General features: G+C 43.6%; 1 protein-coding gene across 1 annotated transcript in view; it reads left to right on the plus strand.

Annotated features, from left to right (window-relative positions):
• Nucleotides 1-24,613, plus strand: part of ryr1b (ryanodine receptor 1b (skeletal)) — an 83,559-nt gene that overhangs the window by 17,822 nt on the left and 41,124 nt on the right. The window contains exons 6-45 of the mRNA XM_078283946.1: nucleotides 2,676-2,750; nucleotides 2,982-3,060; nucleotides 4,148-4,260; nucleotides 4,360-4,459; nucleotides 4,916-5,012; nucleotides 5,125-5,199; nucleotides 6,095-6,251; nucleotides 6,402-6,566; nucleotides 7,205-7,326; nucleotides 8,094-8,280; nucleotides 8,900-9,035; nucleotides 9,139-9,234; nucleotides 9,782-9,900; nucleotides 10,232-10,365; nucleotides 10,596-10,837; nucleotides 10,936-11,128; nucleotides 11,767-11,983; nucleotides 12,088-12,192; nucleotides 12,850-12,953; nucleotides 13,067-13,150; nucleotides 13,241-13,400; nucleotides 13,740-13,887; nucleotides 14,043-14,248; nucleotides 14,717-14,891; nucleotides 15,032-15,240; nucleotides 15,365-15,711; nucleotides 16,681-16,816; nucleotides 17,203-17,363; nucleotides 17,658-17,820; nucleotides 17,977-18,063; nucleotides 18,348-18,574; nucleotides 19,393-19,837; nucleotides 20,303-20,878; nucleotides 21,011-21,211; nucleotides 21,903-22,014; nucleotides 22,108-22,251; nucleotides 23,019-23,292; nucleotides 23,687-23,804; nucleotides 24,195-24,327; nucleotides 24,452-24,546. Coding sequence (XP_078140072.1) covers nucleotides 2,676-2,750; nucleotides 2,982-3,060; nucleotides 4,148-4,260; nucleotides 4,360-4,459; nucleotides 4,916-5,012; nucleotides 5,125-5,199; nucleotides 6,095-6,251; nucleotides 6,402-6,566; nucleotides 7,205-7,326; nucleotides 8,094-8,280; nucleotides 8,900-9,035; nucleotides 9,139-9,234; nucleotides 9,782-9,900; nucleotides 10,232-10,365; nucleotides 10,596-10,837; nucleotides 10,936-11,128; nucleotides 11,767-11,983; nucleotides 12,088-12,192; nucleotides 12,850-12,953; nucleotides 13,067-13,150; nucleotides 13,241-13,400; nucleotides 13,740-13,887; nucleotides 14,043-14,248; nucleotides 14,717-14,891; nucleotides 15,032-15,240; nucleotides 15,365-15,711; nucleotides 16,681-16,816; nucleotides 17,203-17,363; nucleotides 17,658-17,820; nucleotides 17,977-18,063; nucleotides 18,348-18,574; nucleotides 19,393-19,837; nucleotides 20,303-20,878; nucleotides 21,011-21,211; nucleotides 21,903-22,014; nucleotides 22,108-22,251; nucleotides 23,019-23,292; nucleotides 23,687-23,804; nucleotides 24,195-24,327; nucleotides 24,452-24,546 — 6,717 coding nt within the window. The remainder of the gene's footprint in view (nucleotides 1-2,675; nucleotides 2,751-2,981; nucleotides 3,061-4,147; nucleotides 4,261-4,359; nucleotides 4,460-4,915; nucleotides 5,013-5,124; nucleotides 5,200-6,094; nucleotides 6,252-6,401; nucleotides 6,567-7,204; nucleotides 7,327-8,093; nucleotides 8,281-8,899; nucleotides 9,036-9,138; nucleotides 9,235-9,781; nucleotides 9,901-10,231; nucleotides 10,366-10,595; nucleotides 10,838-10,935; nucleotides 11,129-11,766; nucleotides 11,984-12,087; nucleotides 12,193-12,849; nucleotides 12,954-13,066; nucleotides 13,151-13,240; nucleotides 13,401-13,739; nucleotides 13,888-14,042; nucleotides 14,249-14,716; nucleotides 14,892-15,031; nucleotides 15,241-15,364; nucleotides 15,712-16,680; nucleotides 16,817-17,202; nucleotides 17,364-17,657; nucleotides 17,821-17,976; nucleotides 18,064-18,347; nucleotides 18,575-19,392; nucleotides 19,838-20,302; nucleotides 20,879-21,010; nucleotides 21,212-21,902; nucleotides 22,015-22,107; nucleotides 22,252-23,018; nucleotides 23,293-23,686; nucleotides 23,805-24,194; nucleotides 24,328-24,451; nucleotides 24,547-24,613) is intronic.

Genomic DNA, 24,613 nt, shown 5'->3' on the forward strand with positions numbered 1-24,613 from the left:
ACCTCATTTCCATTCCCCTTTTAATGTTTTTCCCCACACTGCCCCAAAACCTGACAGAAAACTGAACAAGCTTCATCTAACTTGGTTCATTTTAATGGAAAAATCCATTTTTTTCCAAATTTTTGGGTCCATTTAGTTGTTTGGTGGTGTATTTGGCCACATAGACGACATGATGTCACATCTAAATATTTCCAGCTCAACTACAATAGAGTTTGAAAGCAGAAAAATCAACAGTAAATGTCCGGTTTTGGTGTCAGTCGGGGCGAGGGCTTCCTTCTAGACTCTCATTTCTAGACTTTCATTCTGCACCGATGTTCAACAATCATACAGGGAGAAATCCATCGTAGAAGAGGCAGAGAGAACAATTTCTCCACCGACCGCAGCCTCAATGGACCATAATGCAATGCAGCCACATGTTGCGTTCTGAGCAAGGGGTGCGACTACTACGACAAACTCTCACTCTCTTGCTCTTACTGTGCTATCGCTATCGCTCCCTCCACCTACACGTATAACCCACAGCTGAATGCAACAAGTTCACAACAATTCTCTGGGGGTTGTCGAAAGGAATTCTGGGAAACGTAGGAAATCGATAACTGAAATAGAAGTAGACGAGGCAGGTTGAGGGAAAGTGGGTACAACCAAAAAGTAAATCACAACACATCACAAAAGAAGTCCTGGAACCATCACAGATTGATGATATATAACAGTGTAAGAGGGTGGATTTTTCCTTTAGGCTATTAACCAATAGGGGATTAAGATCAAGAAGGCACTGTTTGTATCTACAGACATTAATAATAGGGGTGTCAACTGGGCGAAACAGGTCCTATACAGCTGGGGTGTGAGCAGCATTTCATTAGCTGCATTATCAAGGCTTGTTTAGGCAGATTTTGGCCTTGGACATGGAGCAGGAAGATATCGGAGAGGGGAGAGAGCCTGGCCTTTCCACTGGCAGGCCGGAGGATGAGAATAGCATGGCATGCAGCCCAGCGGAGAGTCCCTATGCCTCTGTCAGGGAAGGGTAGTCGGAGGATGGGGAAACCTGACACCCCTAGAGCTCTGGACGGGCCTATCTCCCTCTTACACACATACTTTGGCACACACACACACACCACCCCCACCTGTCCCGACTGAGCCCAGCGCTAATGCGGACTAGGGCTAATGGGTCAGTGCTACCCCCTTGACACACCTGCCCCCCGATCAATTGACTCATCCCAGTGGATTAGGTGTGCTTAACCCCACAGACCCGAAGTCTTATCATGATCATCCTATAGGACTAAATGGTTGTTATGGCTAATCTATACATAACTACAACAGTTATTTTGTTTCCTTGTTGCATCCTTGCTGGATGTTGAGAAAAGGTAGGATGGTTTCAACGTTGGTGTGTTTGTGTTTTTGTAATCTGTGGTGATTGGATTAAAATTTTAAATCTGTCCCTGTGGATTATGATTTGTAGTGTAGTATATTCAGTGCTCTTTTGAACAATAGGTCTATCTGTACACTGCTTTATTATTGGTGTTGTCCTTGTTCTTTTCCTTGTATTTGTACATAAATGGATCCTTCCTCTTCCAGTTGTGTGAAGAGATCGACTCCAAAATGCTGTAGGCCTTTATCTAATGTGGGGAAAAAAACTAAAAACAAAAACCTGAAGTCATCATTCAATATCTCTGAAATATGAATCTAGCCTGTGAAAATCATTATCATTTTGTCTACAAAGGACTTATTTATTTTATCCTTCAACATGATTTTTTTCTTTTTATATATATATATATATTTTGCTATCAATTTTGTATGAGTAGGCCCTTAGTTGTCACTTTATTTTCAAAAGGTGAGTATCTCATTTTGAAACGCATCTCTTTATACTGTATAGCTATAGAGGCTTTGCAGTTGCAAATCTCCTAGCAACCGTGTCTGGTGCCATCATGGAGGTCCGCTGGAGAACTGGCTGTAGACTATGGCAACCAGGCTGGAAAAGGAGAGAAACCTGAAAAGCTTGTAGTTGTGTGGGTGGAGGTCAATTCAGGAATGTTATGTAAAAGTTAACAGTCAGGTAAGATAGATTTGTTTCCAGATTTAGTTTACTGTGACACAGGAAACTATCTTGTGTTTTCCCCTAGCCGCTCTGGTCCATCCCTCCGTCAAAGCACTAGCCTAGCTTGAAAAGCGTCAACAGCTGGTTTTTCGGCTTTGTTAGCTAGCAAACTAGCCCGGCAAATAGTAACCATAACAACGCAAGCTTCTACTAGATGTTAGCTAGTGTACAAATGGTGATGGTTAACTGACTAGATACTATGGTTAGCTAGCTAACAAGCTGACATTATCTAAACACAAAATAAGAACCTATGCATCAATGGCAAAGTGATTAGTTTTCAGGGAAAATAGCACAGAATTTTCTTGAATTGCCAAAGCTGTACGTTTAAAAACACAATCAGCAGTTCATAGCCAGTGTTAACCAAGAGCTGAGGACCTCCAATATGGCTGCCAGAGGGTGTGTTATATCACCTGAAAGCTCTCTATAGTTCCCTATCCAGTTGAAGGGGAAGGTGTGGGGGCTTGCTGTCTCCCTCTGGACCTTCTAAACTGTATCCTTGTTTTGTGCTGTTTCTGATGGAGGTAGCCTACATTTGGTGTCCAGAGTCTGTAGCAGTCTATTAACCCTGTATCCTCTTCCTCTCCAGTCGTCCCAAGGTGGAGGCCATCGCACCCTGTTGTACGGCCATGCCATCCTTCTAAGACACAACCACTCGAGCATGGTGAGACGGCTATTACCCTCCTATGTTACTTGATATTACATCAGCGCATCATCAGTGTTATTTAGTACTTTAACGAGGCATTAAGCTAACTTTATAGTCAATTGGATTCAGAATTTCACCAGTCAACTTAATTATTTTGCATCCAAAGTTGTTTAGTGTAACTTACAAACCAAAATGCCAATGGGGAGTGCAGATTTCTGGCGACATCCTGATAATCGACTTTCTCCCCAGTACCTGAGCTGTTTGACGACGTCTCGGTCACTCACAGACAAGCTGGCCTTCGACGTGGGCTTACAAGAAGATTCTACAGGTAAAAACTCAAGGGACACACTATCTGGGAAAAAAAATGTTTGAGTGCATCTGAGTCAGAGAAGATTAGATCAAACAGAGAGACTAACTTGGTATCTTCTTTTAAGACACAATGGAAAACTTGCATTTAACTGATAACTTGTTTCTGGTCTCATTATGCTGTAGTAGTGTTGTTAATTTGTCGAATATGGTTTCTGAATTTTGCTGAGTTGTTCTTCACAAGCTACGGACATTAATGGAGTCAGCAGTGCAAATCTTCCTGTATAGTTATAATTTATTTTACAGCACTTTGTAATTTGGTTGAGAAATGTCCTATACAAAAGTAGTTATTATATCTACAATTTACAATTTAGCTGACACTATTCTCCAGAGTGAGTCGCAGTAAATAAGCAGGTAGGGGTTCAGTATCTTGCTCAAGGACACTTTGACAGGACAAGTGGCTGTTGATGGACAAAACATTGGTAGTTGCGGCGATTGAACCAGGGACCTTCCACTTACTTGAAGCACTAGGCTACTCTGTCGCCCTTAAACCAGTGGTTCTCAACCTTTTTGGCTCGTGACCCCTTAAAACAAAGCAGTGCCTACTCACGACCCCCATCGCAGGCTGCATATGGTGGTGAACAGTTCAACCAAAGAATGATTTTCCCTTTTCAGGTTGTTTCATTTGATTTAGTATCAGAGAAGGCCTAGAGGCTGAAAACTATTCAGTATTTCACAAGATACTGAGACACGATAATAAATTTGTGTAGTAGAAATATGTTTTTTCCTATCCCATAAATCAGCTCGCGACCCTCCAAAATTATGTTGCGACCCCCTGGGGGGTCCCGACCCTCAGGTTGAGAACCACTGCCTTACACAGCATATCGTCGCTGTCAGGTGAAAACCTCGTAACTGCAGTTTTGGTGAGTTTTTGGTTTATGAAATCTTTTCAGAACCAATTGGATAAACTGAAAAATGCTTGGCAGTCAAGCTAAAAGCAGGGTCGTTTTTCTGAGTTCGTGACAAAGTGGTTTTCACCCGACAACAGAGATATTCATCTTCTTCTTTCTCCTCTCGTTCTTCTTCTCATGGTGGATATCTTCCTGCAGGTGAGGCATGCTGGTGGACCATTCATCCAGCCTCCAAGCAGAGGTCAGAAGGTGAAAAGGTCAGGGTGGGAGATGACCTCATCCTGGTCAGCGTGTCGTCTGAGAGATACCTGGTGAGACTCCATGCACTCCGCTCACTTGTCCTGGATGGATGTGTTTAAGTTGAGCTAACCTTCCTCGTTCCCCCCCTCACGCTTCTCCTCTGTCTTCAGCATCTGTCCTATGCCAGTGGCGATCTCATGGTGGACGCCTCCTTCATGCAGACTCTGTGGAACATGAATCCGGTTTGCTCTGGATGCGAGCTGGCTGAGGGTACAGACCTGCTGTACTCATATTTCACTCTGTGAAACCCTTACGAAACACACACTCACACACAAACACACACAGATATACACATAGAGACGTACATACTCACCCAGATATATACACACAGATGCATAGACACACACAATGACACGCACACACTGTATACTTACCCACGTGGTGTTGTGTGAGTGAGTGAGTGTGTGACACACACACTCACTCACACATACATATACTCTCAGATATATACACACACACATCACACACTCAAATACACAGATATATACACATGGACACACACATACACACAGAAATGTGTGTACACACATACACACATATACACGTATACACAGAAAATCACAAAAGTCACACACACAAAACTCACATGCACAAATCACACATACAAACGCACACACACACACACACCGTATACAGCCTTACCGTGGTGTGTGTTCCTCCTCTCAGGGTTTCTGACTGGAGGTCACGTTCTCAGGCTGTTCCACGGTCACATGGACGAGTGTCTGGCCATCTCTACACCAGAAGAAGGCGAGGAAAAGCGCAGGTGAGAAGAAGAAGAAGAAGAAGAAGAAGAAGAGCGGTTCAGAGCTGCATAACATCCTGTTGCTGTGCTGCTGTTTGTTTCAAACTGTGTGTCTGCCCTCCCTCCTCTGCAGGATGGCCCACTATGAGGGCGGAGCCGTGTGCAGTCAGGCCCGATCGCTGTGGAGGCTGGAGCCTCTGAGAATCAGGTGACGGTCCCTCAGGGCAGATTTAATATCGGCATGAAATTAATGATGAAAATGCTTGTTGACATTTTTTTTTTAAATTTAGTTGGCGATTACTATGAGGTGTAGAAATTCTGTACCATGATGAGATTAAGAATTATTTTCATTCATTCTATTATTGGTGAAAATATGATGAAACAAAACACTGTGGGAGATCATAATCGTAACCAGTGATATAAAAATGAAAATAAAAAGGTAAATAAATAGTTGGGTAAACTTTGACCTCTAGTCAGTGATCATCATAAGGCAAACAACCAATATGAACAAAAATCAATTATACTTTCAGAAAAACGTTAATTTATGCTTTTTTTTCTTAAAAGACCCTATACTAATATAACTTATATCCGTTTGATACCATTCACCATGATGCATGAATTTCATATGATAAAGATTTATGTCACCTTATAAAAGGAGGGTAAAATGAGTTTAGGTGGGTTTATCCTCCATTACATTCTTGATCATAACTGGAAATAAATAGCCTAGTTTGTATTATCCAATTACGGACATTAACTGAAAGAGTGTGATGTGACAACGTTGCTATAAATATTAGACAGCTGCCAGATGTGAAGGTGTGCAGCTCACAGATCAACATATACTTTACAAAATGTCTAAATGTTGCAAATATAATCTACACTGATGCAGTGGTGCAGTAATGACTAAAATCATATGCCATTTTAGTCACTGAGTAATAGACTAAATTTTCGAAAAAATGACTTAGAAAAAAAAAAGAAACAAAAAATGTTGTAAAAATGTACACTGCCTCAAGCTTTATTATTGTTTCATGTTATCTCCCTTTAGCTGTGAGACTTTGTAGACTTTGTGGAAGTGTGTAGAGTTGTTTTCTGCTCTCTACCTGCAGCTGGAGCGGTAGCCACATGAAGTGGGGTCAGTCATTCCGGGTTCGCCACATCACCACAGGCCGGTACCTGTGTCTGGATGAGGAGAAGGGTCTGTTGGTGGTCGACCCAGAGAAGGCCAACACCAAACTGTCTGCCTTCTGCTTCCGTGTGTCAAAGGTTCGAATTTTTCCGAATTTTGAGTTTCCCTCGACTCATAATTTGATCACGGTCATTGCCTCTGGTTTGTGCCTCTCTCTTATACCTCTTGTTATTTCTTTCCTCATCCCCCTCTCCCATCCTGTCTTTCCCCCTGCTTCCCCTGAGCAGGAGAAGGTGGATGTGGCTCAGAAGCGTGACGTTGAGGGGATGGGCATACCAGAGATAAAGTACGGAGAGTCCATGTGCTTCGTGCAGCATGTGTCTACAGGCCTGTGGCTCACCTACGCCGCCCTGGATGCCAAAGCTGCTCGCCTGGGCACCATGAAGAGGAAGGTAGAGCCTTCTGGCTGGGGGACCAAGATGAGAGTCATAATGTCTTAATATAGCACTGATATCCGAGAGGGAGTCCTATAATGTGATTATGGGTATGACGGTATTGCAATAGATACGAGACACAGCTTAGTGCCACCTACTATACAACAGTTACCAGTGCAGTACTGACTGAAAAGTGTTCTTCAAAGTAGTAATCATACATACAGAGGAACAACAAAACAGAAAGAAAACAAAACAGATCGCTGCCAGATTGCAACCAGCTTTCTGGTTATAACAAGAGTTTGCATAGCAACCAATCTGTGCTAGTTAGTGTGCATTATGGGAATTATCAACATGTTGTGAAGTCATACCTAATGATTAACAAGATATGTAATGTCGATGGGTGGATATTGTTTGAAATAGAGCAATGCTTCTTAAACATTTCTGTCTCAGGACCTATATAAAAGAAACTCACCTTTACCCTTAGACCCAGGACAAGATAAACATGCTAGTACTCTTGTTACATGCCAGACCCACCAGAAACAGACCCATTATCTAATTTGGGTCTTGACCCATAGTTTAAGAAACAGTGAGAGTGTATATTGATAGAGAATTAGGGGATGTGATCTATAATACAACTGTCCCTTCTGTGTCTCCAGGTCATTCTGCACCAGGAGGGCCACATGGACGACGCCCTGACTGTGTCCCGCTCCCAGACTGAGGAGTCTCAGGCCGCCCGTATGATCTACAGCACCACAGGCCTCTTCAGGCAGTTCATCAAGTATGACTACACACCTGTTGTCCCACCCCACCTCAAAGTCACACAGCACCACCCTGGTGTCACTGGCTTGGTCAAATAATCAAACTTATTACATACGTACATCTCAGACCTAAAAGAGATTCACAAGATATGCAACATTTGGCTTGATTGTTAAAGGTGTTATGTGTTGCATTTTAATATCAACAAATCATTACCACATTAACAAACAAATGAGACTATCACAAGAAACCGCTTTCAGAGTTTCTCGCAGTGGCAGATGGTGGAATGAATAAAAGATCACTTATCTTATCACTCTCTTATCCTTCTTGCTCTTCAAAACAAACACACCCGCAGTGACACTAATGAGGGAGAGGAGAGACAAGTAGCAACACCCTCTTTGTGACAGGAAGCAATGGGATTTATGGGAAATGTAGATCTTAATTTTGAGAAACACTAGCAATAACAATACAGTTGGCGTGAGATAGAGGCTACCAATCGTCTTGGCCATGGTCTCTTTTGTTTTTACGGTAATTATACCAATGAAGCAGAAACAATTTGACAATGATATTTTGATATTTTTACATGTAGCACGTTTAAAATAGATGTGAAAACCACTATATTTGTGTTTCTTTTTAAAAAACTGAAAATGGAAACTGAAATGGAAAGAGAAACAAAAGACAAAAAAACTCAAAAGGATTCTAAAAACATCTCACTATGAAAGAAAAAAGTGTAAAAATCTATATGCCAAACACAAGTTAAACCTTGTTGATTTGTTTGTGTTCATCCAGGGGTCTGGACTCTCTGAGCGGGAAGAACAAGGCCCCCGGGGCGGTGTCTCTGCCTCTGGAGGGGGTGATCCTCTCCCTGCAGGACCTCATCTTCTACTTCCGTCCTCCCGAGGAGGAACTGGAGCACGAGGAGAAGCAGACCAAGCTGCGCTCCCTCCGCAACCGGCAGAACCTCTTCCAGGAGGAGGTAATCTGCATGCTGCCCGCACAGCCTCACTCAGACTCAGACTATCTATTGATTTCGCCAGTCTGTTCCTAGAGCTAAAGTAAATAAACTATGCAAAGGGAAACTTGTACTTTTGACAGCGTGGAGGCATCCTATTACCACCCACAATTGCCTTTATTCCTTCCTTTTTTTTGTTATTCTACCACACAAACACACACTCACTCATACATTTTATGTTTTATTGTGGTTTTTGATGCTTTTGTCTAAGCAAACAAATATTTCCCTTTTGTACCTACAGTATGTGATTTTAATAATGTGGTTAAATGGTCCGATGGATGATGACGGGTCTAATGCTCTAATACTAATAAGGCTAATAATGCTACTACTATTACTACTGCTACTACTATTACTACTACTAATTACTACTACTACTACTACTAATTACTACTACTACTACTACTACTACTAATACTAATAATAATAATAATTTATAAGATAAACAAAAACAACCATACTATCATACTACCATCAACAACAACAACAACAACTACGTTTTAGGTTTCTGGCTCAGTTGTGCATGGTGTAACCTTTCTGGTGCCCCATGTGCTCCATGTCACCGTGTTTCTGTCGTCATCCTCAGGGAATGATCACCATCGTCTTGGAGTGTATCGACCGCCTGAACGTCTACAACACCGCTGCCCACTTCTCTGAGTTTGCTGGGGAGGAGGCTGCAGAGTCCTGGAAGGAGATTGTCAACCTGCTCTATGAGCTGCTGGGTAGGCGGATCACTCTTTCGACTCTGAAAGTACGTATCAATGAAATGCTGTTGTCATTGAATAATGTAATGGTCATTTCTCTCCTTGTGTCTCTGCTGAACAGCTTCTCTAATCAGAGGGAACCGTTCTAATTGTGCGTTGTTCTGCGACAACCTGGACTGGCTGGTCAGCAAGCTGGACCGTCTGGAGGCCTCCTCAGGTACAGGATGCCCCCCGCTTATTCACTGATATGTCCACTACTCACCGTTTAGAATTGATTTTTAGATTTTACTGAATGCTTTTAAGGCTTGGCCAGGTCTAGCTACTTGCAGCATCTCTGATCTTTAAACCATTATGAGATATTGAGCAGTCTGAGATCCTCAGGCATGAATCTCTTGGCCATCCCAACATCAAGGCTGAAGACCAAAGGTGATTTGTCTTTTGAACTCTCTGCCTGGGGAGCTTCAGGTGCAAAAACAGCATCACCTTTTACATCACTTTTTTAAAACAGATTTTTATAGACTTTAATAGACTTTTTATAGCTTTTTATAGCTTTTATGTAGTTGTTTTTTTTTTTTTTTACGTGTTCTGTACTTGCCCATTTCTTTTCTTTTAACCCCATTCTCAATTCATGTCTGACATTTTTGATTTCACTGCCTTCATTTATTATTGTATTATTGTCTGTAAAGCACATTGTAAGTGTTCTGAAAAATTGCTAGACACACATTTATTCCTTCACCGCCCATGCTCTGTCTCTCCACATTTAGGTATTCTGGAGGTGCTGTACTGTGTGCTAATTGAAAGCCCTGAGGTTCTGAACATCATCCAGGAGAACCACATCAAATCCATCATCTCTCTGCTGGACAAACATGGCCGGAACCACAAGGTTTGTCTTTTCTACCTGTCAGGAACAAGGTGGGAAATCAACTTTAGCCAGCAGCCAAATACTGGTAAAATTTGGCTGTGGCTGGTAGGTTCGTCTACTTCACCAGCTATTTTGTTAGGTGGTTTTTATTGCATCCTAAAATCGTATTTGGCTCATAAAAAATAGTTCATGGGGCAGGTACATTTTGGAATTCCATTAGCCATTGTAGTCAGTTGGTGAAAATGTAAATCATCTGCCTTGGTCAGGCCATAAAAATCATAGAGCTGATACTGTGTAGATGCTTGCAGTTTCCAGACCATACTCACCATTGCTGCCTCTGTTCTCCCTTCAGGTCTTGGATGTCTTGCGCTCTCTTTGTGTGTGTAACGGTGTGGCTGTGAGGTCCAATCAGAACCTCATCACTGAAAACCTGCTTCCGGGTCGTGACCTCCTGCTGCAGACCAACATTGTAAACTATGTAACCAGGTACTTGAACTGTTGTTGTGACATCTTATGACCAGGTGGGAAATGAAGTCCAGCCACCAGCCAAATTCACATATAGTTTGATTGTAGCTGCTAAGTTTTTCTACTCTACAAAACACTTTGGAAGGTACTACCTACGTGTTTGAGGGTCTCTTCTGCCCTTACATTTGTCTGGTAAAAGTGATAAAGTTTGTTGACCATATGTGATGTTTTCTTCTCTCTTCTGTGTATAGTGTGAGGCCCAACATCTTTCTGGGTACATGTGAGGGGTCCACACAGTACAAGAAGTGGTACTATGAGGTGATGGTGGACTATGTGGAGCCCTTCGTGACGGCACAGTCCAGCCACCTACGTGTGGGCTGGGCTCTGACCGAGGGCTACAGCCCCTACCCAGGAGGAGGAGAGGGCTGGGGAGGCAACGGCGTGGGAGACGACCTCTACTCCTACGGCTTTGATGGACTGCATCTGTGGTCAGGTAAGATGGTTCCCTAATCTGTTGATTATATTCCAATCTGGGCCCCCATAATGTTTTGTCCCCTCTTTCTCTGACTTTCTCCCTCCTCTGCCCTTCAGGAACCGTCCCCCGCCAGGTGGCTTCCCCCAGCCAGCACACCTTGGCCGCTGATGATGTTGTCAGCTGCTGTCTGGATCTGAGCGTGCCCAGTATCTCCTTCCGTATTAACGGCCACCCAGTCCAGGGCATGTTTGAAAACTTCAATGTGGATGGTCTCTTTTTCCCTGCACTCAGCTTCTCTGCTGGAGTCAAGTAAGAGCTTTGGCACTAGCAACAACACTGAGTTAATAGTTACTACCACATGGAGGATGATTGATAAGGTGCTCAGGTGTTATGATTGTTTACAGCAGCTATGCCACTCTTAATCTCTTAAAATTATGGATGGTCTATTTGCAATCCACTAATGTAGCGGAGCACACACGGAATGGCAAACTGTGATACCAGAAAGAATATTGTCCCTTTATAGGCTATGATTAATGATTAATTAGGCTGCAAATAGTGCTTATTTCACAGGAAAAGAATAATTTGTCATGAAGATTATGAATGATCATGAATTTTTATGTTAGAAATGATCTTTGTCACATTCCTTAAATCATCTCTCAATCCCTCCAAATCTCCTCTCCAAACCCTGGGGGTCCGCAGAACCAGTGGCTTACAACCACTGTGTGTAATGATCCTTCACTATGCTGACAGGGGCTAATGGTGAATTGACTGATGAGAGCAGGGAGGCAACACGGCCTGGGACCTGGCAAAGAAATTAAATCAATGTTCTTCTATTATGAGTCTTAGAGAGATCAAGGCGTTGTCACCATTAAAGCCTTCAGTAGTCTATAAATGGCCTTCTGTCAAATAGATAAAGACCAGGCTTTACTGTATTTTTGTCACTTCAGGGCTCGCTTCCTCCTGGGTGGTCGTCATGGAGACTTCAAGTTCATGCCCCCACCTGGCTACGCCCCATGCTACGAGGCCCTGCTGCCTAAAGACCGGATGCGCATCGAACCCATCAAGGAGTACAAGCACGACTTTGAAGGCGTCCGCAACCTGCTGGGTCCCACCCTGTCCCTCACCCACACCTCCTTCACCCCCTGCCCCGTGGACACTGTCCAGGTAAAACCCTCTGACCAACCCGTAGCTTACAAACACCTCAAACTAGGCATTGGTCATGTAAAAAATGATTTTCGTCTGTCTGCTGACTTGTCTTTGCTGTATAGATTGTGTTGCCGCCCCACTTGGAGCGCATCCGTGAGAAGCTGGCGGAGAATATCCACGAGCTCTGGGCTGTCACCCGCATCGAGCAGGGCTGGACCTACGGGACTGTGAGTATGGAGTCAGCACTGCAACACACAGGCTGGTGAACCGCAGCTGGATGGGGATATTGACGCGACAAAGATAGACTGATCTGGAGCTCTAGAGTAATGCAAGACTTCTATCCCAAACTGCTATATATTCATTTTGCAAAAAAAACTTTACCTGAGGTTCATAATTCAATATTTCTGAAATATAGAGTGCCCAGTCTGTAAAAGTGTTATCATTTTGTCAACCAAGGACTTAAGTTACCTGGTATCCTGTTAAAAGCATCATCATTTAAATTTTGTGGGATCAGTGTCTTCAGTTATAGCAAACATTATGAGTGCAGTGATAATATTTCAAGCCTCTGGCAAAAGAGCAGGGATGTAGTGGAGGATTAACCCACCTAAACTGATTTTAGCTACCTTTTTATGCTGAAATATATCTTTTCAATGTGTGTATCGTAGTATGTAGAATAAATCAATCAATGCATGTAATATGAAGATGGGGTCTTTTAAGGGAAACAAAGCGTAAATTAATGCTTTCCTGAAAAAATATAGATTTTTGTTTATATTGGTTGTTGTTTTCCTCACAATGAGCATCAACTGGAGGATATAGTTTACCCTCCTTTTTATTTACCTCTTCATCGCTGCTTAAGAGTAATCCAACATAATCTTCCCCCACAGTTCAGGGATGACAACAAGAAGCTCCATCCCTGTCTGGTGGACTTCCAGAGTCTCCCTGAACCCGAGAGGAACTACAACCTGCAGATGTCTGGAGAAACCCTCAAGTGAGTTTTTGACTGAGCGTTGGAGTCCGAGATGGGTTTAAATTTGAGGATCAGAGGAGGTTTATTCTGTTTTGGACACGGTTTTTAATGCCTGGATCCCTTCTATTTCACAGGACTCTCCTGGCACTGGGTTGCCATGTTGGTATGGGTGACGAGAAAGCAGAGGAGAACCTCAAGAAGATCAAGCTGCCCAAGACGTACGCCGACAATTATATCTCTGGTTGTATTTACTTATTATCTGCATTGTGTTTCCTGTGTATCTCAGTGTGTGCTTGTCTCTCCTCTAGCTATGTAATGACCAGTGGATACAAGCCTGCCCCCCTGGACCTGAACCATGTCAAGCTGACACCCAACCAGAACCAGCTGGTAGAAAAGCTGGCAGAAAATGGGCATAACGTGTGGGCAAGGGACCGGGTACGGCAAGGATGGACCTACAGCATTTTGCAGGTAACTTTTTCTCTACTATATTTAGCATTTGCCAAAACACTGTGGTAATACTCTGTCCTTCATTTCCTTTTTCTGTGAAGTCCGTATGATTTTAATTCATTTTCATTAACCAAATTATCTGTATATCATCAGACAAATCATTTAGATTGCTGTGATTACCAAAAAAAACATCCTGTGGCCATCAATAAAAGTACAATACTGTAACTCAGGTCAAGTCTTACTGTGGCTTTTTCTGGAGTGCTGCCATCCCAGTGTTTTTCATGTTTTTTGTACAAAGAGGCACACCTGATATTTTTTTCTTGAATGATAAATAATTTTACGTTCTGTTCATCTCCACAGGACATCTTGAATAAGCGTAACCCTCGTCTGGTACCTTACAACCTGCTGGACGAGAGAACTAAGAAAACCAACCGAGACAGCGTCAACAACGCTGTCCGCACCCTCATTGGCTATGGCTACAACATTGAGCCTCCAGATCAGGAGAGCAGTAAGTTTGCTCACCCACCATGATGCCGTTATCCTCTTAACACGCAATGATTGAATACAGAATAATGTGTAACTTAACAATGCTTTTACCCCACCCAGGACCTTTAAAGTATCTTCATTCTCTTCATCTGTCTCCTTCTCACCCTTTCCATTTAGCTGGCCATGGCCTTGATAACGCCCGCGGGGACAAGGTGCGAATCTTCAGGGCAGAGAAGTCGTACGCCGTCACCCAGGGGAAGTGGTACTTTGAGTTTGAGGCAGTGACCACGGGCGAGATGAGAGTGGGCTGGGCCCGTCCCAGTGTCCGCGCCGACACTGAGCTGGGAGCAGATGAACTGGCCTACGTCTTCAATGGCAACAAGGTTGGTGCACATCTTCCTGCAGGACTGCAGTCAAGACCGCCTTAGTCGAGTCCAAGTCAATTCCAAGACCAGGTTCTATTGAGTTTGAGTCAAGAAAAGGGGTCAAGAAGCAAATCGAGTCCTATTCAAGACCAAAATATGCAATAAACAATGTAGCTACATGTCCAAATACAAAAATGATACTAAGTGTCTGCAAGTCCGCTCTCCAATGCATAGAAGTTAGAGGACTAATACATACATAGGTTTCTACAGGATCTTTAAATATGCCTGAAAAAGCCAACATCCAATAGTGGCTGAAACCAAGACAAGTTAGGCACAAGACCAAGGCAAGTCCAAGATGTCAAAAAAGTAGTACTACAGCCCTGTTTTTTCACTGAAAATGAAAATGATCATGTGGTCATGAATGCATTCATATTTGAAGTTTGTGGCTTAGATCCAGATCATTTATTGATATGTAACCTTCTCCAGGCCCAGCGTTGGCATGTTGGCAACGAGCCATTCGGTCGCCAGTGGCTGTCTGGTGATGTGGTCGGCTGTATGATCGACCTGACTGAGATGAACATCATGTTCACACTCAACGGAGAGATGCTGATCAGCGACTCCGGCTCCGAGATGGCTTTCAAAGACATCGAAATTGGGGAAGGTAAGAAAGGCACAATCATTTTACTTCATTAGATTAGCATTAGTAGCAGTAGTAGTACTATATTTAAACTCTTGAACTACCATAAGCACTGTTTGCCGTAACCTTTTGCAATGCTATTCACTGATGGTTTCCCCCCTCAGGTTTCATCCCAGTGTGCACTCTGGGCCTGTCGCAGGTCGGAAGGATCAATCTTGGTCAGAATGTTAGCAGCCTGCGCTACTTTGCCATCTGCGGCCTGCAGGAAGGCTTTGAACCCTTCGCCATCAACATGAAGCGAGACATCACCATGTGGTTCAGTAAAAGCTTGCCCCAGTTTGTGCCTGTACCCACCGATCACAACCATATTGAGGTAACTACTCAACAATAACAAATGAGACAACAGTGATACTTTTGCCATGGTGAAAAATGTTTGTACACTCCTTCACGTCTGTCCAGATAACTTATTGACCTTTAACCTTCTTGTTCTCTCACAGGTGTCCCGTGTGGATGGGACAGTGGACAGCGCCCCCTGTCTGAAGCTGACCCACAAAACCTTCGGCTCCCAGAACGCCAACACCGACATGCTGTTCCTCAGACTCAGCATGCCTGTGCAGTTCCACGAGACCTTCAAGATCCCGGCGGGCACCACGCCGCTCACCCGCGCCCTCACCATCCCGGAGGAGGAGGTGGTGGTGGTGGAGCCGGACTCGGAGTTTGAAGTGCTGAAGAAGTCCGCCAGCCGCAAGGAGCAGGAGGAGGAGAAGAAGGAGCCATCTGTGCCTAAGGAAGTCCCTGTGGAGAATGAGAAGGACACTGTGTCAGAGAAAGGCAAGAAGAAAGGGTAAGTATGTCGGACTCTGTCGTTAGAGAAGAGAGAAAGTCTTAAGGGTGCACTAGTGTTGAAGAATTTAGTATAAACTGAAAACAAATAACCAATAATTCACAGAGAGGTCTGTCTTCTTTCCAATGTTTATTAAATGTGCACGGAGAGAAGAAAAATACAAGCCGGTGGCAAGTTCTTTTGTTCTAAGTCAGAGGAGAATATTTAGGTTTTGTTATAGTGAGAAGCACACACAGGGGGCATTGTGGAACATTCACATGTCCTTGAATCGATAAGGACCAGCCACAAAGTCTTGGTAAATACATAAAAAGTTACACAGCAGCACTAAGGAGTAGAAAGGAATGAAAGAAATAACATGTAGTTGGGGTACATAATGTGGAATGCAGAGTGAAACCAAGTTGAAACTGCTAATTAAAACATAGACATAGAAATTTCTCTCACATCTAGGCAATATTTTTATAGAAAAATACACCAATATTATCATCCTAAATCACATGGTGGAGGTGCAAAAGAGAAGAGCGTCCCATACCCGCTAATTGAGACCTTGTATTTATATATTTGCACTGTTTGCACTGTCACTTCTCCGTCTGCAAGAATTGAAAAACTTAAGAGTCAAATCCAAACTGTGTCCTAAACAGCAGTGAGCAGCGCTCCATCAAGAGAAAGCTGGACTCATCAACATTAGATATTTTCCTCTCTTGTCTCTTTGGTTTCCTTTGGTATAAAGCATCACAGACCGGCCGGTTGGTAAACATGACGAGCTGTGTGCAGTTTACTGATGTCACATTATCGGATTTCTGGGTATTGAAGTTCAAACAGTTACCCCTCAGTCCCATTTGGTTGCCTAGCGTAACTTTAAGTCAGGTTGAAGGGAAATTTAACGCCAGTGGAGTTGCATACCAGTTAGAATTGAGACTTGCCTGTTTAAAGAAAATTCTCCCAACTCATCTTGTGTTCGGTGCACATCAGATTCTTCTCCAAGGCGAAGAAGGCTGCCATGATACCTCTTGGCCCTCCTCCTGCCCCTCCCACGGTGCCTCGTTTGGTGGAAGATGTTGTCCCTGATGACAGAGACGACCCCGAGATCATCCTCAACACCACCACTGTGAGCTCAATGTTACCCTCTCCTAATGTCACATTTACAGTACAGGCATCAAAATTATTATTACTGGTTGGTAAAGTAAGTGGATCAGACTGGCATGTTCTGCTGAGCCTGCCTAGCTGGACAGTTTTAGTTAGTTTTAGTTAGCATCATACTATTCAACTTGAAGGATGAAAAAGAAATTATGTAGAAAAGATGTTATGTAGAAAATTGCAATATTTGGTACAAACTAATGATTTTTGTTAAGGATTTTTAGGCAAAACCATGCAGCTATACAGTAACTCTAGATAATTCTACAAATGTTTCTATTTTAAGTTTTCTCACTCAGATGAAATGCTTTCTTCTTATGTTATCACTCTTATTTTTTGTCCTTTTTTTTCTGTTTTCAGTATTACTATTCTGTGAGGATCTTTGCGGGACAAGAGCCTTCTGGTGTGTGGATTGGCTGGGTCACTCCTGACTACCACCAGTACGACCCGACCTTTGACCTCTCCAAAGTACGCAACGTCACCGTGACTGTAGGAGATGACAGAGGCAACATACACGACAGGTCAGTCTATTTTACACAGAAATGGAAATAATCTAATACATCAGAATAATTATAAGTAAGTGAGCGTATATATAATTTCCTCAAACTTTGTTTAAATGTCAGGCTGATGAAGGGATTTCATTCACAACAACAACCTGGTTGTTAAGTAGGTGGAAATAAGGAACACACAACACAGAGACATGATGAAGATACAGGAAGATACCTACTCGAGGCTACCTATCCCCCCACTATCAGATGAACTAATATAGTAGTGAATGAATAATGAACATGATCCTGTTCACTGTTCCCTTGCAGTATGAAGCACAGCAACTGTTACATGGTGTGGGGAGGGGATCTGGTCAGCAATCAGCAGACCCGCTTCAGCCAGGAAGACATGGTGGTTGGCTGCCTGGTCGACCTGGCAACGGGTCTCATGACATTTACAGCCAACGGGAAGGAGATCAACACCTTCTACCAGGTACCAGTGTAGTCTGTGTGTGTGTCTGTGTGTGTGTGTGTGTGTGTGTGTGTGTGTGTGTCTGTCTGTCTGTGCCTGGTCAGACTCAATCCCTAAGGAGTCTGGATGAGTTGTGTTACATTGCGGAGCTGTAACGCCGGAGGTGTTTTGTTTCAGGTGGAGCCGAACACCAAGCTGTTCCCTGCCGTCTTCGTTCAGCCCTGCAGTCAGAACATGGTGCAGCTCGAGCTGGGCAAACTCAAGGTCAGAATCTGCCTTTGCTCATACACCGCTCTATATATTCGCTGAAGGTCATCCTCCCTCTTCTCATTCAGCTTCCCTAGCTGGTCTCTTTTGTGAGTTCTATATGCCTGTTCTCTTGCAGCCTCTTCCATTTCCAGTGCTTGTTCCTTTATCCCGCTTTCAATAGGAAACTCCACCGTCTATTACTTTCTCTCTCAATCAAGTCTCATTGTCTAGTTTCTTTCCCTGTAATTACTTTCCACACCCCCACCTCTCTCTCTCTCTCTCTCTCTCTCCTGTATCAGAACATCATGCCCATCTCGGCAGCCATGTTCCGCAGTGAGCGTAAGAACCCGGTGCCGCAGTGTCCTCCCAGGCTGGATGTCCAGATGCTGACCCCAGTTATCTGGAGTCGTATGCCCAACCACTTCCTCAACCCGGAGGTGGGCAAAGTGAGCGAGAGGCTGGGCTGGATGGTGGAGTGCACCGAGCCTCTCATCATGATGGCTCTTCACATTCCAGAGGAGAACAGGTCAGACACAGTAAACACTGCAGGCACTCCAGGACTTAGCAACTGATTCCTGACAGTTCCCCCAAAGCACTGCTTGCATTCTGACCAGTATAAGCAGTTTTACAGCAGAGAACAAGAATTTTTTCAGTTATCCAGTTTTTACCACAATAAACAGTCTCATTACAGCCCCTGTACAGCCACTTTGTCTCTTAACTTTTCATCAGTCTTCACACTTTTGCCACAAATAAACAGAAGATATCATCAACAAAATATTGCTTTGCGAATTTTTGGAAAAACCACCACTGCAAACAGCATTTTTTGTCTGCATAACTGAAACAATTTGTTGTTTCAACTTAACATATTTGAGCTGCACTGACTGATTTCAAGACAAATTATTAATATTACATTGAACTTACATTTTACTGAAAATGGTGATTTGACTTAATAAAATAACCCAATTCGTTTGGATTACTTTTGAAATAAGTAATCAAACATTTTAAACATTTTAAGATAACATAAGATGAAACTTTATTGACCCCCATGGGGAAATTGGGTCATTACAGCGACAAAAGTAATAGGATACAGCAGGGAAGAGGTCAAAAATAATATATATAAAAATGTAATATAAACATAGACAATTAAAAACAATAAAAATATAATATAAACAATTGTGGGGTTATGTAAACATGTGTAGCTGAAGTAGACTGTGAGTATGGGAGTGGGAACTAGGGCTGAGAGTATGGGTTACTTACATATATGGATTTACTTGCAGTTGTTACTTTATTATTCATGATGTTATCTCATCAATACTGACCTATGGGTCTGTCTCTCTTCCTCAGGTGTATTGACATCCTGGAGCTGTCAGAGCGTCTGGATCTGATGAAGTTCCACTACCACACCCTCATGCTCTACTGCGCTGTGTGCGCACTGGGCAACAACCGCGTGGCTCACGCCCTGTGCAGCCACGTGGACGAGTCTCAGCTGTTCTACGCCATCGAGAACACCTACCTGCCCGGACCGCTCCGCAGCGGCTACTACGACCTGCTCATCAGCATCCACCTGGAGTCTGCCAAGCGGGCGCGCCTGGGCACCAACAGGGAGTTCATCGTGCCCATGACCGAGCAGACCCTCAGCATACAGCTCTATCCCGATGTGGAGAAGGCCCACTCCCTGCCTGGAGTCGGCCTCACCACCTGCTTACGGCCCAAGCTGCATTTCTCATCCATCAACTTTGTCGGCACGGACCCTGACCTGTACACCCTCAGTCCTGTCTTGCCTCTGCAGGTAAGAGGCTAGAGAGTAGGGATGGGACCATATATCGAATTTAATATATCGCACTACAAAAATATGACAATACGTAGCGTTGGCCAGAAAAATGAATCGCGATATTAGCTACATTTTATGCTGCTGTAGTAATCGCAAATGAGACGGCTTGCCCATCACAATTTCACAAGCTCTCTATCCAAATTATATTATTTGCACTTTGTAATGACATTTTTAAATTGTTGTTTACATTCTAGCAAGCCAACAACATTGCTAGAAACATTTGTGGCTTCTGCACAGTCAGACTTTGCTGATGTTTAACTTTTGTTTATTACATTGTATTGTGGTTGTATTGAATTGTGAACTCCATATCGCATATCAGATCGTATCATGAGATAAGCATATCCCATGCCTACTAGAGAGGGATTGTATTTTCCTCATTTTTATATCAACCCAACCCACCCTATATTCTCTTTCCCCCCTCAGGAGCTGAAGACCAGGGCCATCAGCATGTTGACAGAGGCTGTGCTGGATGGCAGTCAGGCCATGCGGGATCCAGTAGGAGGCAGCGTGGAGTTCCACTTCGTCCCCATCCTGAAGCTCATCAGCACACTGCTCATTATGGGCATCTTCAACGACGAGGACACCATGCATATCCTCAAGATGATCGACCCCAGCGTCTTCGGTGCAGCGAAGGAGGAGGAGGAGGGAGAGAAAGCAGAGGAGGGGGGAGCCGGCAAAGAAGAAAGTGAGGAGGTGAAGGAGAAAGAGGAGGAGGCGGCTGAGGCCGAGCTCGAGGACGAAGGAGTGGGTGAAGAGGAAGAGGGGGAACTGAAAGACCTGGAGAAAGGAGAAGGAGAGGAGGAGGGGGCTGAACCTAAGGAGGAAGAAGAAGGAGAGGAGAAAGAGGAGGAGGGAGAGGCCAAGGGAGTAAAAGTGGGTGGAGAGAAGGCGGAGGAGGAGAAGGAGGCAGAAGCAGTCGAGGCAGAAGCGAAAGAAGAAGAGGAGGGTCTGGAGGAAGGATTGCTCCAGATGAAGCTGCCAGAGTCTGTCAAACTGCAGGTCACTCTCACATTAATAAACCATCTTCTATCTGCTATCATTTCTGCCTCTAGACATCTTTGCAGAATCTTTTCTATTCTTACACATTACACATCTTAACCTTTTGCTCCTCTCTTACTGCCCCTCTCTCAGATGTGCACACTGCTGCAGTATTTCTGCGACTGCGAGCTGCGACACAGAGTGGAGGCCATTGTGGCGTATTCGGACCAGTTTGTCTACAGTATCCAGAGCAACCAGCGCGTGCGTTACAACCAGCTGATGAGAGCCTTCACCATGAGCGCCGCTGAGACTGCACGCAAGACTCGCGAGTTCCGCTCGCCACCGCAGGACCAGGTACTTTTCACCAGTAACCTACTTCATACCCACCAAATATGTAGTATGGGGGCTGAAATTAAAGTTTACGTTTAGTTTATTTACACATCCATACCAAATAAGTAATGAAGCAAGAAAAAGGCAAGGGTGCAGGGTGATTATCAAATCTAACAAAGCCAATTTGTGTCCTTGTGGAGAATCTCCCTCTTAAGTTGTCTCGGAGCGAACAACAGAGAACGCATCTTTACAGTTTGAAATGGGCTGTGTGTGTGACGTTGCACGATTGATTGAGATACTCCTGTTTTCCCAGCTGTTTCAACTGGCTCTACTATAGACTCTAGTGCTGTTTAGATGAGATGTGTCATTCTCGCAATGAATCTTGGGGCTTCCCATTCGTTCTTGTTCCAAGTCGTTCCCATTCGTTCTCGTCAGCCAAACCGCTATCCTCATGCTTCCTCAGTTGGCAAGTAAAGTTCGGAGACCTTTATGATCCTCTGTCTTCGTGTTTGAAATTGTGCTTCAGCCATTAAATATTATATTAAATGCATCATGGAGGACACAAGAGCACACAAGAAAGCATATTGAGAAAGACCCAAAGAAACCCAGAGAGGCTTATGGAAATGTCTCTCACCAAGAGAAAAGAAGAAGAAGGAGCAGAAAAAAATAAGACTAGTTGTGCTGATAAAGATGTCCTAATGTGTTCCTCTTCAAGGTTATTTTGCTGACCAACTTCAAGCACTGTCCGGACGAGGAGGACTGCCCCGTACCTGAGGAGGTCCGGGACACTCTGTCAGAGTTCCACAACGACCTTCTGCTTCACTGTGGTGAGGACTCAACATCTGCTCTTTCTCATCACTCTGTGGATTGACTGTGGATGTTATTATTATTATTTCTTGAAATTCCCTTTCTGCACATAGGTATCCATATTGAGGAGGAGGCAGAGGAGGAGGAGGTGGACACCTCACTGAGGGGCAGACTCCTCAGTCTGGTGGACAAGGTCAAAACCTTCCGCAAAAAGAACGAAGAGGAGGAGCCAGAGGTCGAGGAGGAAGTGAAACCCAGTAAGACTAACTGTCAGACTGTCAGACTCACTGGCAAATATCTGACAGACTTGATTGACTGGCTTTATGTCATAAAAACTTAACTCTAATATATTCCTCTAGAAATATTCTTCTCTTCTGCTTTATGTCTGTTTTAATGGTCAAAGGTAATGACCAGAGTTTAGATTTCATATAGGAAAATTATACCCACAAATAGTCGTTTTTCTCAGCTTCACTACTTACACATGCTCATACCCTTTCGCTTTGTGGGGCAGAACTGTCATATAGTAGTGTTAGACCAATATATCGATTTGCCAATATTAGCCTTAATTAATAAAAATGATAGATATATATATATGTTATATATTGGCCTCTCAGTGTTATCCTCTGTCAATATGATGGAGGCGATTGATTGATGATGATTTTACTCAACAGCTTCAGGAATGTCAGTCTGTAAAACCTGGAAATAAAACCTGCCTCACTCTGCCTGCAACATATCTAAAAGATTTTCATTAGCATTGGTTTCAATGAAGAGTTTTAGTGTCCCGCTTTAGTGTCCTGTGGTCTAAATGAGTTTTCCACCCTACCAAGCATAAAATTCTGGGGGGAAAGACTGAATTTTGTGATTTGGGGGAATTATATGGCATGAAAATGATCAAATTTAAAGATATTGAATATTGGCACAAAATATGAGCAGCTTCAATCCAAAACTGTTGGCATCATCCATCAAAAATCCCAATCGGTCAAACTCTATCATAGACATACCTCTCTGTGTCCCCTCCACCAAGGCACCCTTCAGGAACTGATCTCCCACACGATGATCCACTGGGCGCAGGAGTCGTTCATCCAGAACCCGGAGCTGGTGCGTCTGATGTTCAGCCTGCTCCACAGGCAGTACGACGGGCTGGGGGAGCTGATCCGAGCGCTGCCCAAGGCCTACGCCATCAACGCCGTGTCAGTTCAGGACACCATGGACCTGCTGGAGTGCTTGGGACAGATCCGCTCGCTGCTCATCGTTCAGATGGGCCCAGAGGAAGAGCGGCTTATGATCCAGAGCATCGGGTCGGTGTGGGGTTAATAAGTGTGATCGCTGCCAATTTGCACTGTTGTTATCTTTAGCTCTGATATAAATAGGAGAGCATGAAAAGAAAGAAAACAGTTAATGTTAGTCTTACGGTTACTTACATTTTCTGTGATATTGGTATTGTGATATTGTATTTTGCGCAGCTGTCGTTTATGCTTCTTTTGTTATTTATCATCCTAGTTTTACTTTGCAGTATGTCTTGTCCGCTCTATATGTCAGGTCCTGTGACATTTCATCCTGCTCTAGAATGTCAATCCGTAGTTGTGTAACTATCTTGTATTGAGTCAGTAATGTTTACTCAGATCAAACTCCATGCGTATCCATCATACTTGGTGAATAAAAGTGTGATTCTGAAATCTTGTTTTTTTCCAGGAATATCATGAACAACAAAGTGTTCTACCAACACCCTAATTTGATGAGAGCCCTTGGCATGCATGAAACTGTCATGGAGGTGATGGTCAATGTGTTGGGCGGAGGAGGAGACTCAAAGGTAACTGTCCTGATTTTCAGTGTACCTTTTATTGTAGAACAACATAACAAGGGATGAGAAAAGGCTAATGACATGAATGTGATAAAACGTCAAAGTAGTGATTAAAAAGGAATGGGATTTTTAATGTAATCTAAAAAACAAGACCAAAGAAATCTCTTCCCTTATAAATACATTTAATGTCTTAAATGAAATTGAATTTTTTTATGTATTCATTCATTCATTCATTCATTCATTCAATCATTCATTCATTTACTTGAGGCACGTTTCAGCCACTTTCTTTCATTGGCGAGTGTGTGTACCGTTGATACCTTGTGCCACCTTGTGCTAAAGACAGGGCAGCGCATAGCAGACAGAGAGTATCTGATAGCAGTTTTCACTTCCTCTCTCCAGGAGATTCGATTCCCCCAAATGGTGACCAACTGCTGTCGTTTCCTGTGTTACTTCTGCCGTATCAGCCGTCAGAACCAGCGCTCCATGTTTGACCATCTCAGCTACCTGCTGCAGAACAGTGGCATCGGCCTCGGTCAGTGTCAGCCACGCTGTCCAATCAGACTGAAAAGTCCAGTGGGACCTTGACCGCTCACTGGTTGTACAGTATGTGTTGAATAAACAAATAGAGGCTAAATGCATTTGTATTCCATGTGCAGGCATGCGTGGTTCCACCCCTCTGGATGTGGCTGCCGCCTCCTGCATTGACAACAACGAGCTGGCCTTGGCTCTGCAGGAGCAGGACCTGGAAATGGTTGGAGAAAATAGAAATAAAGATAAGAAAAAAATACCAGAAAGGTTACAAGGGACTTGTTAACTCA

Source organism: Centroberyx gerrardi, chromosome 6 (genome assembly GCF_048128805.1).
Source record: "Centroberyx gerrardi isolate f3 chromosome 6, fCenGer3.hap1.cur.20231027, whole genome shotgun sequence".
Lineage (NCBI taxonomy): Eukaryota > Metazoa > Chordata > Actinopteri > Beryciformes > Berycidae > Centroberyx > Centroberyx gerrardi.